Genomic DNA, 16,647 nt, shown 5'->3' on the forward strand with positions numbered 1-16,647 from the left:
GCTTTCCGCTAGTTTTGTCAAGCAGGGGCTACACTCTAGTTTCGGTGTTCGGACTTCTCCTTGCGGTGGCTTCTCTTGAAGCTCTGCAGGCACACAGACTTCCGTAGCTGCAGCACATGGCCTCACTATTTGTGGCTTGCAAATACTAGAGCATGGGCTCAGTAGTTGTGGTGCACTGGCTTAGTTGCTTCGTAGTATGTGGGATCTTCCTGGATCAGGGATCGAAACCCATGTCTCCTGCATTGACAGGCAGATTCTTTACCACTGAGCCACCAGGGAAGCCCCGGAAGAACTTCTAGAAATCATTTCAGGGGTCAAGAGGGGAAGAAGGATGAATAATGTTTCTGAAACATTTTTTGGATGTGAATTCTGATTTCTTTTAGACCATGTGAAGCATAAAAGACCACTGAATTTTAAAGGTAAAGTGGGGAATGTGAAAGAGGCGTGGGGTCAAAACCAGCAGAAGTGAGGCAGAGACTGACGTGGTGGGGGACCGTCCATGGGGTGGGGCAGTAGAGGGCTGCACCCAGAGGTGAGGTGAGGGTCCCAGGGACTCCAGCTTGGTGCCCATGCTCTGCCCTGGCTGTCATCCGGGTAGTGAGTCCCTGTGAACCCTGGTCTTCAGACCCCTGGTTGATTCTCCAAAGTCTACAGCCATAGTATAAAAGGAGCCTTCCTACAGGCTTTTCTTTTCTCTTTGCCACCCTCCCTTTTTGTGCAAGGTGACTTTCAGGGGAAGCTACAGCACTCAGTATTGTAATCTTCCCCCCACCACCCCAGGTAGAGAAGTTTTGGTCATCATGCTCATTTAAGGACATTCAAGTCATACTTAAGTCTGTAAGGGAGACAGCCACTCTGCCATCATTTTCAAGCCTCAGTCTATTTTTGAAATTTGTTTTCTCAGGGAATTCTGAAGACTTGTGTGTGAGACATTTCCTTTGAAATCTTATAAGTTTGGTTAGTTTCCTTTGTTGTTGTTGTTTTTTTCCCCCTACAGAATGGATGGATGGAGGGACTGATAGATAGGAAGAAAGAAATAGAAATTAAAGCTTACTTTAGGCAAGGCTGCCTCTTTCTGTCCTGTTTGGAGTACACTGAAAGATCAGTATGCACTTTGCTTTGTTATTGACTGTTCCACACTCTGATTTTCACTTTTATGTTGTTGAGGGTCTAATGTGGCTACTCCTGCACAAAATTCATATCTTCCCACGAGTCCCATAGGCAAGTCCTTTTGAAGTGAACATTGTGTCCACTCATAAGCGGTGTTAACTTGTATTGTCAGACCAGCAGTGGCTTCCCTCTGAATGAGGCAGTCACCAAAGCCCACTCAGGGGAAATTAATTTTTGGTTGGTGGCTCATTTCTTATTTTCTGGAATCAAGTTTATGACTGTACACGGGCTTGTCAGCTCCCTGTCCCTACTTTAAACACTCTCTTAAATGACTTGCATGCTCAGATAGAATTATTCATTCCAAGCAAATGTCCAAAGACAGAGTCCCTATCCCGTGACAGGTGCCCGTCCTGGGTGCTGGGGCCTGGCTGATGGGGACTGCTGTGCTCTGATGGAGGGCAAAGCACGGTGGGGAGGTTTCTCATTTTCTGGCTAAATATCTTCAGTAGCCACGAGGGCCTCTGGAATGGGCTGGAGGTGGCACTGGGAACTTGAGTTGGGGGGTGGGAGTTGTGGCCTGGCATTGTGACTAATCTCCAGGCTCAGCTGGTAACATGTGATGGCCCAGAGAGGAAATGTTTCTATCTGGCATATGTTCACAGTTCTGCCAAGGGCTGAGCTCTTTGTTCTTAGACACACACTCATTGATCTTGCTAACTAAAGCAATTATCATCATTTAGCGGTCTTTCCCAAAAGCATTATTTCCACTCCAGAACACCTCTTTTATTTGCCAAGTGCCACAATGTTACATCCTGGCAACTGGTCAACATTTACTGCCAAATTATGTAAGTCCTTGGTTGGGTTTAGTCCCTGACTGAACAAGTGTGCTGTGGTAGAATGCATTAGGAGGGTGATATGGCCTGGTGGCTGAAGATGGAGATCAGCTGTCCTTAAATCCATTTATTAATTCAGTGTTTACACTGTGATTGGGAAGGAAATCCACATTTGCTTATGACACCGGTGCCCAGGTGAGAAATGTCATTCTGTGAAAATCCTGGATTGAGGTCTGTTGTCAAGGAAATGTAAATTGTGGACATTTCATGAAATTCACATATGTGGATTAATTTGTAACAGGGAGCTAAGAATGTAATAAACCAAGGTGGCTTTACTGAAAGATTGAAATGTAATTAGTGTTGACTGTAGTGCAGCAGCTAATGAAAAGGACTACAAACCTTAGAAAAGAATTTTATTAATAAATATTAGGAGAAATATTTTCATAGAAAACTCAGCCTCAGTGTAAGAGGAGATTATGGGTAAAATGACTTCATTTAGTACATATTTTAAAAAAGCATCACACTGAATAAATTTTTACAGAAGCTCTTCTGTTAAAAATAATATTTGTTATAAATTTTAATGAGTGTGGACTCTACTAGAGATGCGGAATAAAACGTGCCAGCACTGCTTGGAAATGAGAGATCAAGACACACCCCTTGGTCATTGTGGTCTTGGCCTGCGTGCGTTGTTTCATCTAAGCCACGTTTGCTGTTCTTGTTCTAGGATTAAGTGTTTTACAAACGTTATTAATTTTGTCCAGCTGGATATGCTAAAAATCCCACTCAGGGACTTCCCTGGTGGTCCAGTGGTTAAGACTGTGTGTCACCAGTGCAGAAGGCTTGGGTTCGATCCCTGGCCAGGAAACTGAGATCCCACATGCTATTTGGCATGGCTAAAAGAGTAAAAAAAAAAATCCCACTCAGAAGATAGTAAAGGAATAAAAATTAAACCTCCAAAGACAAAGAATGGCAGTGGAGACTTAGTGGAGGAGAGCTCTGAAGCAAGTGGGGTGGTAATTATTAACAGCAGGGTGAGAGATGCTTCATCCTGAGGTACCTGCAGTGCGTAAATGAGGTGATTTGCCTGTGGAGCTGCTGAGTGGCTCAAAAGTGCAAGGCATAGGTTACTGTGGAAGGCAGGGTTCAGGGCCAACCCGATATGTAGGCGCTTTGAGACCTGGGGCAGTTAGATTTCCAGGGTCTCTGCTTTGTACCAGGTATCTGGGCATCCCCTGCCCTTTCCCTCACCCCTCAGCAGCAGATTAGAGCTCTCTTCTCTGGGGAAACTGAACTGGAATAAGGTTGGAAGCAGGCATGGGTGACTGAAAACGGGATGATGTTGGAAGCAGGCATAGGTGACTGAAAATGGCTGCTGAATTCATGCTGCGACCTCCATGTTGCTCCCCTGCCCTGTCCCAGCCAGCCCTGTTGCAGCCCCAGCAGTGGACTCGAGGATTCTTGGGAAATCAGTTGGCTCCAGAGAAAAATGACTCCAGATACTGAAATGTACGAATCCTTTAGTGGAAAGCTCAGCACTTTCCCTTCCACATAACTTGGAAGTTTGCCAGTTAATAATTCCTCTCCGTATATACAGGTCCTCCAACCTGCTTTTACTATTATATTAATATTTCCCTCTTAAATAGGATCAGGCAGCCAAAGATCCGAGTCATATTAGGAAGGCTTTCAACATGAAAGGCGAGGGCCCAAACAAACCAGAAAGGAGAAAACTTGCAGAACATGGAGATGTTGCAGACGGCAGAGAAACTGCATTTTTTGAAAAAAGTTATAGTATACTGTATACAAAGAGCTTCTCAGAGTGAGAAGCTGTTTTCATGTTCAAAATGAGAACAGCACTTAAGAAAGAAAAACAATTAGAGGAGAATAAAGAAATAATGGAAATTAAAAATGAAATACTTGAATTTAAAAGAATTTGAGGATGTATTTCTAAAAAAATTAGAAAAAAAAAAGATGGAGCACAGGAGTAGATGAGAAAGGAAATATAATTGAAATTCAGTCTAGAAGACTCAACAGTACTGATAATGCAAACATCAAGAACAGAATAAAATAATTCTCTGAACATTATCACAGAAATAATGTAAGAATATTTCATAGTGCTAAAGTGAATTTCCAGATTGAAGGAATATGTTAAGTGCTCATGTTTTGTAAAAGCACCAGTTTAGTAAAATCCTCATGGGGTAATGTCATTTTGAAATTTTGGAACACCAAGGAAAAAGAAAAGGTCGTAAAAACTTTCAGAGAAAAATAAACAGGGCATGCACAGAGGAAAGGATATCATAATCACATCAGAATTCTTAATAGCATCCTTAGAACCTAGAAGATAATGAAGTAATACTTTAAAACCTGACAGGAAAGTTATTTTTAACCAGGATTCAAAATCCAGCTAGACTATCATTCAAAAGTAAGCATAGAATAAAGTCATTTTTCACAATACAAAGACTCAAACAATTTTTTCCTTTTCTTTAAAAGTTATTGGAAGGAGTTCTCTGGTGGTCCACTGCTGAGGGCACAGGTTTGATTTCTCGTTAAGGAACTAAGATCCCACAAGCTGTGGGGTGTGGCCAAAAAAAAAGTTATTGGACTTGTGGTTCATCAGGATAGTTCAGTAAACTAAGAAAGAGGAAGACATAGAACTTGGGAAACATAGCACAAAGGGAAGAGAGCAGCTGAATCCTAATGTTGGGGTGGAGGGTAGAAGTCTGGAAGGGAGGTCATCACGGGAGCAGATCACCAAATGATCTGATACTTTTATCATCTGCAAATTAATACTGGAAAGCATCTAATGGATGTGATATAGGTGATGAAGAGATTTAAGGGTAGGTATATAGAAAACAAGATAAGCAAAAACAGCAGTTAATACCTCTAGAAAAATTAAAGTTATAGGAGAAAGGAAAAATAACCAGAGTCTACCATTTGGCTGTTCAGTATATAGTATTATATTATCACAACAATGTAAACACAATTGGCTCTTGGTTTTATTGTTGGGAAGCTAACAGAATGAGAAATTCACATGTTGTATGTGTGTGTGTCATCTACAATATGTAAAAATGATAGATTAAGAAATTGCAGCTAGGTATTTTACTCAGCAACATGGAGGTAAGTAGTGGAAGAAAGAGCTACCATTTGCAATTGGTTTCCTCTGAGGAATGTGATCAGGATTGGGGATAGGAAGCTGAAAAGTACAGGTTTTCATTATATCTTATTTTATGTTAGTTAAAAATTATTTAAAATGTTAGTAATATCACTCAGAAAATGCAAGTAGACATTATAAACTCACCGGAATCGGTGAGATGATGAATACTGCAGGTACACGTATCTAAGCTGTTAAATGAGAGGTGATATCTAATGTGATTTGCATTTAAAATAATCATCAAGTAAACTGATGGTGCTAAGCTAGCGGTAAGAGACAAATATGTCCAGGAAGGCCCAAGACAAGTCAGAGACCAATGTGGATGGCTTCCCCGATGGCTCAGCAGGTAAAGAATCCACCTGTGATGCACGAGACCCAGATTCGATCCCTGGCTTGAGAAGATCCCCTGGGAGAGGAAATGGCAACCCACTCCAGTATTCTCACCTGAAAAATCCCATGGACAGAGGAGCCTGGCAGGCTACAGTCCAAAAAGATTGCAAAAAGTTGGACACAACTGAGTGGCTAAGCATGAACGCATGTGGTATAAGTGAACTAAATCATTGGTAAGGGTATATTAAATGGATATATTGCATTGGCAGGTAGGTTCTTTATCATTAGTACCACCTGGGAAGCCTATACTTTGTAAATGCCATTGCTTAAAATAGAAACCACATCCAGCACCAGTTAAACATTGACAAAAATTATCTATATATTTGCCTACAAAAGAAATCTCAATACATTTAAAAAGAAAGAAATAATAGTTACTTCACTTCTTTTTTTTTTTTTTTTGGCTGCTCCACGCAGTTTGCAAATCTTAGTTCCCCAGCTGGGACTGAACCTGTGCTCTCAGCACTGCAGTTCTAACCAGTGGAAGTCACAGGGAACTACGGTAACTTCATTTTCTGACCTTAATGCAATGCAAATATAAGTTAACAACATAGATAAAGATCCCCCAAGCCAAAACAACACAGCAAACATACCGGATATGCAAAAACTTCATCAAAAACAACTTTTTTGTCAAAGAAATCAAAACCATGAATTGCAACTATCTAGAGAATAATAATAGAAACATTTCCATGGTGGAAACTACTGGCTGCCTTCCCAATGTCCATTCTCCTCTCTTTTTACCAACAGAACATTGACTCTGAGAGTGTCAATGACCAGCTTAAAAAAAAACAACACCCTATTTCCCAATCCTTTCTTGTAGGTGGGGATGACCTACAAGTCATCCCCATCCATGATTAAGTCCTCACCAATAAGGTGCCAGGGATTACTGGTGGGTGAGTCCTCCAAGAAAGCTCTGGCCTAATAAACTTGTGTGTGTGATGCTGGCTCAGCTATCTTGTAATTATAAGTTGTCTAATACATGCTAAAAGTAGATGAGTAGAAAGATAAAAGAGGTATTCCTCAGAAATATCCTGGCATCTATTCCAGCTCTGAACTTCCTATCTCTGGGGGGAAAAATATCCTAATTCTTTTTTTATTTATTATTATTTTTTTTAATCCTAATTCTTAAGTTGCTAGTTGGGGTCTGTTCATTAGGAACCAACACTATTCCTGACATAGTCACATATCAAAACTTGTGGACTATGGTGGAAGAGTGAAAAACAAATGAAGCATGCAAGTCAAGAAACTGGAAACATAACAGAATAAAGGAAAGGAGAAGGAAAGAATAATTATCAAACTAGACCTCAGTAAATTAGAAAATTAAGAAAAAAAGAAATGATTGCTAAGTCTAAGCTAGTTCTTTAGGGGAACAACAATTTAAAAAAATATGTAGACATGTATTTTACTTGCAAAAGTAATAGGTGAAGAAAGCACAAATGAAACTGGAAAGTAAGAAATACAGAGGAGACGAAGTGATTTATACATTGCAAAATTCTCTGCAAATAAATTTGAAAATGTGGATCAAATAGATTATTTTCTTGGAAAATATGCTACTAGAGTGACTCCAGAATAGAAAGAAAACTTAAAAATGCTGCTAACAGTGAACAAAATAAGATAGCAGTTTTCTGTGACCAGTTGTTTTGCTCTTCCTGCCTCTCCGTGGCTGTCGGAGTTTTCAGAGGGAGAGTAGTGAATTTCTGGTGAGAGCGTGTGGGGTGGCTGGGGCAACCTGCCTAGTGATCTGTATGCAGTCTCTTGACAAGGGTGGTCACACACAAGAAGGGTGAAGACAGTGATTCTTGGCATTAGGACCCATCAGAAAATAAAGAGACCTGAATTTTCAGGTTTCAATAACATTTTTCAGGTCCTTATGTTCCTTAAACTTTTTTGTTTAAAAAAAAATTTATTTTTAATCATTACTCTCTGATTCCTTAAAGTAAAAAGTGTTTTAAACAGTGTATCCAAATAAATAATGATAAAGCTTTCAAAGCAGCATTGTGCATAAAGAAGCTTGAAAGGGTTTTGACAGGAAAATTAAGTTTTGAAAAAAAGAGAAAAATGTAAGCATCAGAATACCTTAGCTCTTATTAATTATTTTCATGGAAAAGTATCTTGTTCTCAAATGCTGGTAAGCTGGAACACCCTACTGGTTAAAAATAAATAGACAAAGTGTGAGGAAATGAACTAAGGAAAAAAACAGGGCAACCAGCACAGCTAAAGAGAATAATTAAGCTCGGCTAAAGGCATCAGTCATTTTGCCAGTCATCCCTCCTAAGGCCAGGGTTCATGCTCAGTGTTGACAAACACCACGGTCACATGGGCCCCTGGCATCCAGAAAGGCCTGTTTGAAAGAGCATTTGGTTCTGAAGTGTCCTTGCTATTATATTAAAAGTGTTTTCTTTTCCCTGAACTTTGAAAGTTTTCTCTCATAATCTTTATTTAAAGAGATGTAATTTTAACTTAATGTCCTCTTTTTACCCCGTCTTTTTCCCTGGTAGTGGGACCAGTGAACCATGGAGCTGTATTTTGGTGAATATCAACATGTGCAACAGGAATATGGTGTCCACCTGAGACTCGCAAGTGATGAAACCAGAAAGTCCAGGAATTCCCAGCATGCTAAGGCAGGCTCCTATGGTGTCAGTATTCGGGTCCAGGGCATTGATGGCCACCCTTACATAGTCCTCAATAACACAGAGCAGTGTCTGGCAGGCACGTCTTTTTCTGAAAATGGGCCACCGTTTCCAGCTCCAATGATAAACAACCTGCCCCTCCATCCCAGCAAGGAGTCTTTGGTGGAAGAGACCAGTGCAGAAGAACTGCAGCTCCCAGAAAACCCATATGCCCCACCTGGCCCAGTAAGAAACCTGAAACAGCCCTCTCTCTTTGAGGGCAAGAATGGGGCTCTAGAGCGCAAAGAGGAGCCAAGGAAGGCATCCCCCATGCTGAACTTTGAGAGGCATCCAGAGCTTCTACAGCCCTATGATCCTGAAAAGAATGAGTTGAGCTTGAAAAATCACCAGCCTCCTGAAACCAGTTGGCTGAAAGCTTTAAGAGAAGAAGGGACCAACAATAAGAAGGCCTGGATGCCCAAACCTAGCCATTCCCAGCCCACCAGCCCTCCCTCCGAAGACCCGGCCAGGTCCAATGTGACGGCCATCCGTCTGTGCAGCTCTGTGGTCATCGACGACCCCAAGAAGCAGACCTCGGTGTGTGTGAACGTTCAGAGCTGCAGCAAGGAAGATCCAGCAGAGGAGGCTTTTGCCCCTAGCGGGAGGCCCCTGCCCACCCCCAGCCTGCAAGCCCACCCAGAAGCCAAGAAAACCAGACCGGATGTGCTTCCCTTCCGGCGCCAGGACTCAGCCGGGCCGGTGCTGGACGGAGCCCGGTCCCGGAGATCCTCCTCGTCATCCACGACTCCCACTTCAGCCAACTCTTTGTACAGATTTTTACTCGATGATCAAGAATGTGCCATCCACGCCGACAATGTGAATCGTCATGAAAACAGAAGGTACATCCCTTTCTTGCCCGGAACTGGGCGGGATATTGACACAGGGTCGATTCCTGGCGTGGATCAGTTGATTGAAAAATTTGACCAAAAACCTGGGATGCAGAGAAGAGGCAGGTCTGGGAAGAGAAACAGGATCAACCCAGAAGACAGGAAAAGGTCCCGAAGTGTGGACAGTGCCTTTCCTTTCGGTCTCCAGGGGAACTCGGAGTACCTAACGGAATTCAGTAGGAACCTGGGCAAGTCCAGCGAACACCTGCTGCGGCCATCACTGGTGTGCCCGCCGCGTGCGCAGGAGCCCCGGGGCAGGCAAGGCGGGGGGCGTGCCTTCGCCAGGCTGCTGGGAGCCCAGCCCAGGCCTCCCCTGCAGAACAAAGACGGGAAAGTTCCAGAAAACAAAGGTGCTCAGGAAAGTCCTACTGGGCGCACATCCTCCCTCCCAGCACAGACTAAGAAGGAGGAGGAAATCAAAACAGCCACGGCTACGCTGATGTTACAGAATCGGGCGCTGGCGACTTCCCCTGATTCAGGGACCAAGAGGATTTCCGTGAAGACCTTTACTTCCACCTCAAATACTCAGGTAATACTGGTGGGAGTCATTTTGTTTCCCTTCTAAACGATCTCCACCCTGGCTGTAGGAATAGGTATCTTCCATCTTGAATCAGTAATTGCATCATCTTGAATTAGTATTATTTTTTAGTTTTCCCCTACAGATTATGACTTGCCAGTCATTCATTTTTCTAAACTAATTAAGTAACCCTAGATTCCTGTTGTGTTCTTGTTTGTGCAGTAACTTATCAAACACAATTGAGAGACTCGATTTTTCTTTTTGTGTTTGTGTAAAATCTGAAAGTATGCAGAATTTGTTTTCAAAAAACAAAGAGAGGCTCCGTGCTTAGATTTGTTTTGTTTAGATGGGTTAATTTTCCTCATGACATTGAATGACTGGATTAATTTCTGTCCTGAGAAATTAGGTTAATCCTAATTTAGGTTTATCCTGAAGTGATGGAATTTCTTTAAGTGGTACATTTAGTGTTTTGGTAGTGACAATAAAAAGATAATGATAGTGATAAGATCGATTATAAGGATGGTAAGTGCCAGGCACTATTTGTTATGTATTATAGGATCTCACCAACCCCATGAAGGAAGGTGTTATTGACTTTTATTTACAGGTGAAAAATTAAGGTGAGGAAAAGTTAAGGGTTACAGAGCTACTAAGTGGTGGAACCAGTTGTAATGAGCATCCTTACTTGAGGAATTCTTTCTGGAAGTAGGAATGTGTTTGGAAGCTTCTGCTTTGGGGTGTTGCCTTCTTCCTGGAAGCTTCATCCTGTGATCTAATAACAGACATTGTGTTCCAGGCCACACCGGATCTGTTAAAAGGCCAGCAGGAGCTCACTCAGCAAACCAACGAGGAGACGGCCAAGCAGATACTTTACAATTACCTCAAAGAAGGGTTAGTGATTTTCCTTCAAGGAGCACAGTATTGTCCTTTATGGCGGGCCTCTTACTTTTCTCTTCTGAGACCTTGTGTTTTGTGCTTCCTTACTGCCCTGTGTGAGCCATTTCAGGGTTCGGGCTCTGTGGCTGGAGTTTTCATAGCAGCATTTGAGACTTGGGTGGAGGAGGGTGAAGAAGGGAAAGGAAATGTAGGGAACGACATCATACTTTAAAAGTTCAAAATGACTATGACTCTCTACTATTTTAGAAACAAATTCAAAGATAGGAAGACTATTCAGTTTTGAATTGAATCAGTCATTGACTTGAGTTTGCCTCTGTATACACAAATGTAATCAATCGTCCCTTATTATAAGTTACAAATAAAAACACTTCCTCTCCCCAGAGTTGATGTTGGCGGGGAGCCCCTGCTTCCATTATTTTTAAAGCATGTATGAGTCATTTAAAAGCTGTGCTTTCCACTTACTTATCTGGGAAGGTTGAGTTTGAATAATCTGGTTTTCAGTCCTTACTTAGATACCAAATAAGCTGGGATTTTAGGCCAGGAATTTGAAGTTTCTGTTTCAGTTCTCTCATCAGATATGATTAAAAAGAAGACAAGCTTTATACTCTGACATGACTGAAAGTCACTTGGCAAAAATACTCATTGGCATCAGAACACTTCATAGTTTTGTCCTGTGGCTTACAATTTTCTGTCAGTAATGTAGAGCTGACAAGAAATCATTCAAAATAAGATAGGGGCTCTTTTGAAGGAAAATATAGTAAAGAGATTCTTCTAACTAAGAACTAGTTATTAGTGTCTTTCTGTGAAGGGTTTTACCATGAGAAAATTAAAGTAGAAGAACTTTTAACATTTAAAATGGTTTCTCTACCTTCTTTTGTTTTTTTTGGCCCTTGATTTATTGAGAGACTGAGACAGACTTTAGTGGGAGGCACTTATTTAAGGAAACTTATTAACTTTTCTTAAGTGTCAGGTATGTGTGATAAAAGGTACAGGGTGGCTAGCTGTTAATAGAACTTTATCTGACCATTACCTGTGAAAGTCTAGACAGAGGGCAGCCGTGTTGACAACCTTGGCTTGGGGGATTTATTTTTTTAAACAAAGGCTAAAACAAATTTAATATCATTGTGGAGCATTCATAGTGTCACACACATATAGGAGAGATTCCGTGTTGGAATAAATATTTGTCATTTAATTTAGGCAAGAAATAGATGACTAAATTTGTATTGGATGTCATCTTCAAGCTTATTTAGTATGTACCTGTCTCTCTTTCACATGTCTGGAAATGAAAACCTCTCTCCCAAAGCAAGTGGTAAAATAGAACCAGTTATTTGGAAAAAAAATGCACTATCCATCCTGTTCTCACATGGGTTCTGTCTGAACCTTAATTTGTTCCTCTTGCAGTTTATCTTTTTCTGGTTAAATTTTATTTTTCATTTTTGTCTGTGCTGTGCTGGGTCTTCATTGCTGTGCGAGGGCTTTCTCTAGTTGGGGCGAGTAGGGGCTGTTCACCAGTTGTGGTACCTGGGCTTCTCTTGTTGCAGAGCATGGACTTCAGGCACATGAGCCTCAGTATCTGTGGCGCATGGGCTTTGTTACCCTGTGGCATGTGGAATCTTCCTGGACCAGGGATTGAACCAGCACCCCCTGCATTGGCAGGCAGATTCTTAACCGCTGGATCACCAAGGAAGTCCCAGTTTATCTTCTTAAAGGGCTTATTATTTGTGTGACGTGGCACATAAAATAGTCTGAGACTAACGGTCATGCCTTCATTTTAAAAAATTTTTTTCTGCTGTGTCGTTTCCAGAAGCACCGATAATGATGATGCTACTAAGAGGAAGGTCAACCTGGTGTTTGAGAAAATCCAGACTTTGAAGTCTCGAGCAGCAGGGAGCACGCAAGGAAATAATCAAGTAAGGAGAAGCTTGGTGCTTTGTAGAGGGCATTTCACATGGAGCATGGCAGGCAGATTGCTTTCTTCAGTCTACTTTTGGTTGCAGCTGTGTAGTAGGCAGTACCAAAGATGGAACAGCATGCTTTAACTGTTGGTAATTTGCACCCTGCCTTTTTTCTAGAAAGGTTTTAAGAAATTTTACTTTTTAAAAAAATCTGTAAAATGAAACAGAACAAAGTGATAAGTGGTAAAATTTAGAAATGGAAAAGGAGACTAGGAAAAATGAAGCATTAGATGGAGAACCCTAGCATTATAGTAGGCAGGTTTGAAAGGTAAGTATGAATAGGCTTGGACACAAATTCTCAAACTTCAGAGGATAAGAAATAAGAGAATCGAACTAGAGAATATGAAAGAGAGACTGATGGGGTGACCTGTGTGGGCTGAAGGGAGAGGAAGGAGTGCAGTGGGGCCAAAAAAATTTTTTTTTAAGAAAAACTGACTGTTTATAATTTATTGTATTGGGGACTTGGGACTATTGAGTTGGGACTTGGGAGATTTTTTTGGTTAAAGGAGTCATCTCTTATTTAGTGAGCATCTACTAAATGTTGGAGATACTTTGTGCAGTGAAGGGAAGTGGGATTTATGAGGGAGGACTAAAATCTTGTCTCTCAATTCTGTGCCACCTTGACTTGGGCCCATTTCTTGCTTGGGCATCTTCCCTTTTCCCTTGTGGAGGGGAGCTGGTATTCTGCACTGGAAGGAAAGAGGAGATACCCAGAGGCAGGCAACAGGGAATATGTATATAGCTTCTTTTTTAACTTTGGCAACATATGAATGAAGAATATTTTAAGACATCAACTATCCTTTTTCCTATGTTGTTCAGTATTCCCATGACTGCTGCTCTGGCATCAAATAAAAACATTTAAAAGTTGAATTGGTTAATTTATTACATATAACTGTTTATAGTTACAAATTTATATATTATATACTTATTTTTCATATATTCTGTTATAGACTTTGCTTGTAGGCAGGCTTTAGGAACTGAACAGTTTTTACAATTAGGTTAGAATTTTTTTGCTGAAACTTTTACATGCAAATCATCACCACAACTGTTGCTCTTCATTTGCCTGCATATTCTCTTGGAGAATGCATCCTTTGGTCTTGATGTTCAGATTGTCATTGTGGTCCCAGATGAAGGGTATCCAGCCTTAACTGGGGAAGTCGCCCTTCTGGAGTCAGTAACTCTAACGCTGTCTCAAAATATCATAGAATTCTCCCAGACAAGGGGGAAAGGCAGGGCATTCTAGGCAGAGGGAACAGCACAAAAAACATAAGATATAAAGAGATGTGCACTTGTCATGTTTAGGGGACTGGGGGTCGTTTAGTGTAGCTGGAGGAGGGAGCTAGGATATGGGGACCAGGCACCAGATAGGAAGGACCTTGTAAATCATGTCAGTTTCAGGCGGAAGGTGATAGGTTAACACTGATGGACTTTTAAATGGTCATGAGTGGTATTGTGTTTGTAAAAATTCATTCCTTTGTAGCTTTTGGAGAGAGGTAAGATTAGAGGAAGGGAGACCAGCTAAGAAGCTGCTGCTTAATCAAGCCAGAGATAATGAGGTGAACTTAGGCCCTTAGACTTCCGGCTCCAGTCATAGCACTGTGACTGCTTAATTGTCCACATTTTTCTGCTCTCTGTGTCTCACTTATGAATCTGATTATTTGCTGGCAAAGGTTTTGGAATTTTCTATTTTTGTGTCAGTTAAGTGACTTCCTGCAAGAAGAACCTTCTCCCTTAGTAGGCTGAAACCATATTGGAAAGCAGAGAAGCAGGTAGTTTTTGTTTGGAAAAGAACAACCTACAATTTTTCTCCTTGGGTTAGGTTTATATTTCTGAGATGGATTGTTCTCATTTTGCCTAAGAAAATAGAAGGGCCTCTGTTGTTATTGATTGTTGGTTTCCGGTCTGCTTCCTAGGAGCAGATGAGGAAGTACATCATTCTAGGTTCACGCATGGCTCACACCTGGATTTGGGTGCATGAAAGCCAAGACACTGCCTTTTCTGGTTTTCATTTCTGCTTTCCCCTCCCTTTTATTTGTAATTTTCTAACCACTTTGCTGGTTTTAGCCAAATCCTTTTGAGAATGTCATCCTGTTAAATCTATGCAAGAAAAAAAAATAAAGCACCTTGAACATTTAATATCTTTGCGATTGATTGTAGGCTTCTAATTCTTCATCTGAAGTCAAAGATCTCTTGGAACAGAAGAACAAGTTGACCACAGAAGTGGCTGAACTTCAGACACAGCTTCAACTGGAAGTCAAGGTACCTGTGATTTTTCTTCATACTATTTTATTCTTTTCTATCTTGATTGATAGAGTATTTTCAGTACCTTGGGTTGTCCAAGTGAAATGAAAACAATTTTTTTTCTCACACTTTCTTCCCATTACTGAGCAAATTCCTGTAAATTTAATTCCTATTTTCTGAAGACTTTTTTTTTGTAAGTAACCAAAATCATGGCTGCAGATGGTGATTGCAGCCATAAAATTAAATGACGCTTGCTCCTTGGAAGAAAAGCTATGACCAACCTAGACAGCCTATTAAAAAGCAGAGACATTACTTTACCAACAAAGGTCTGTCTAAGCAAAGCTATGGTTTTTCCAGTAGTCACGTATGGATGTGAGAGTTGGACTGTAAAGAAAGCTGAGGACTGAAGAATTGATACTTTTGAACTGTGCTGTTGGAGAAGACTCTTGAGAGTCCCGTGGACTACAGGGAGATCCAACCAGTCCATCCTAAAGGAGATCAGTCCTGAATATTCATTAGAAAGACTGATGCTGAAGCTGACACTCTAATACTTTGGCCACCTGATGCGAAGAACTCATTGGAAAAGACCCTGATGCTGGGAAGGATTGAAGACGGGAGGAGAAGGGGACGACAGAGGATGAGATGGTTGGATGGCATCACTGACTTGATGGACATGAGTTTGAGTAGGCTCCTGGAGTTGATGATGGACAGGGAAGCTGCAGTCTATGGGGTTGCAAAGAGTTGGACATGACTGAGTTGCTGAACTGAACCAAAGCATGTAGAGAATGTTGGCTTTGACAGAGTAACAGAAATGCTGTTGGATTCAGATAGGCAAATTGGAAACTAAATGTATATAAAATGTCTGGACTAAGTAGTAGAAATAGCAGAATGTGATTAAGATGTGTTTGTGTTTTTCTTTTAGAAGTATTACAATTCATTAAGTGTTCAGTATTCTTTCTAGTTGCAAACTCCTGTGGCTTAATTGCACAGTTCCATCAGGTTGTTTAATAATCTAAGTGCAGAGACATGGAGTCCATCTGAGATTCAGGATTCAGTGGGGTGACATTAATGTACAGTGGAGGTGCTTTAACTCACATACATTTGTTTTAGAATCAACAGAACATCAAAGAAGAGAGAGACAGGATGAAAGCAGACTTGGAAGTGTTGCAGAGCCAGCATGACAGCAAGGTGGAGGAGAGCACTGTGCTGCAGCGGCGGCTGGAGGAAAGTGAAGGGGCGCTCCGGAGACACCTGGAGGAGTAAGTGTGGGCCCAGAGTCTCCCCTCCCTGCCTCAGGCTCCTGAGCCCACGGAGCCAGATTCTTTCTGTCCATTTAATTCTCCACAACCTTCCAGATCTTCACAGGGGCTGCTGAATCTGCCTTTTCTCCCTCTTACCCTTGCAAAATTGTAAAACCAGTGACGTGTAGATGGGTAAGCAGAATTTAAAAATTATTTGTGCACCACAAAGGATGTTTTATAAAATTCTAGCCCTTAAAGTGGATCTCATGGCAGGTAAGTGAGCAGCTAGGAATCCTGAGTGTTTTATCTAGAGATAGTTTAAGAGCCTGAGTCCAGTCTCTACAAAGCAATGTCATGTGACCTGCACAGTCTTCTGTGTTCAGAGTTTTATCCTGGACAATGCTGGCTTTTGTGACCAGTGCTTATACTTCTTTTGCGTCTTTAGAGAGAGAAAGTCAAGCCCAAATGGCGCTGCCATTTTGTTGTATTAAAATCTGTGACAGTGGATATTTTATTCATTTCAGGAGATTTAAAAGAGAAAGATTAGTAACAGATCCACCACCGTTTTTTCCCCTACTTGCTCTTGTTGCACAAGTTCCCCATCCTACCTAAAGAGTCTGTGTAGATGAAAACCTGTCCACATGTAGAGATCCATGAACAAGAAACCAGAGAGCCCACAGTTATGTGATTCTTGGGATTTTAGCAGTGATTTAAGAGCATACGAGTAAAATGCTTGACCCAGTTGTGTGAGGAGAATGTCTAAAT

The 16,647-nt window shown here is 41.3% G+C and overlaps 1 protein-coding gene across 1 annotated transcript in view; it reads left to right on the plus strand.

The window, feature by feature from the left end:
• Positions 1 to 16,647, plus strand: part of CGNL1 (cingulin like 1) — a 173,582-nt gene that overhangs the window by 57,461 nt on the left and 99,474 nt on the right. The window contains exons 2-6 of the mRNA XM_068962719.1: positions 7,977 to 9,563; positions 10,345 to 10,439; positions 12,250 to 12,355; positions 14,558 to 14,659; positions 15,752 to 15,900. Coding sequence (XP_068818820.1) covers positions 7,992 to 9,563; positions 10,345 to 10,439; positions 12,250 to 12,355; positions 14,558 to 14,659; positions 15,752 to 15,900 — 2,024 coding nt within the window. The 5' untranslated portion in view covers positions 7,977 to 7,991. The remainder of the gene's footprint in view (positions 1 to 7,976; positions 9,564 to 10,344; positions 10,440 to 12,249; positions 12,356 to 14,557; positions 14,660 to 15,751; positions 15,901 to 16,647) is intronic.

Source organism: Capricornis sumatraensis, chromosome 2 (genome assembly GCF_032405125.1).
Source record: "Capricornis sumatraensis isolate serow.1 chromosome 2, serow.2, whole genome shotgun sequence".
NCBI classification, from domain to species: domain Eukaryota; kingdom Metazoa; phylum Chordata; class Mammalia; order Artiodactyla; family Bovidae; genus Capricornis; species Capricornis sumatraensis.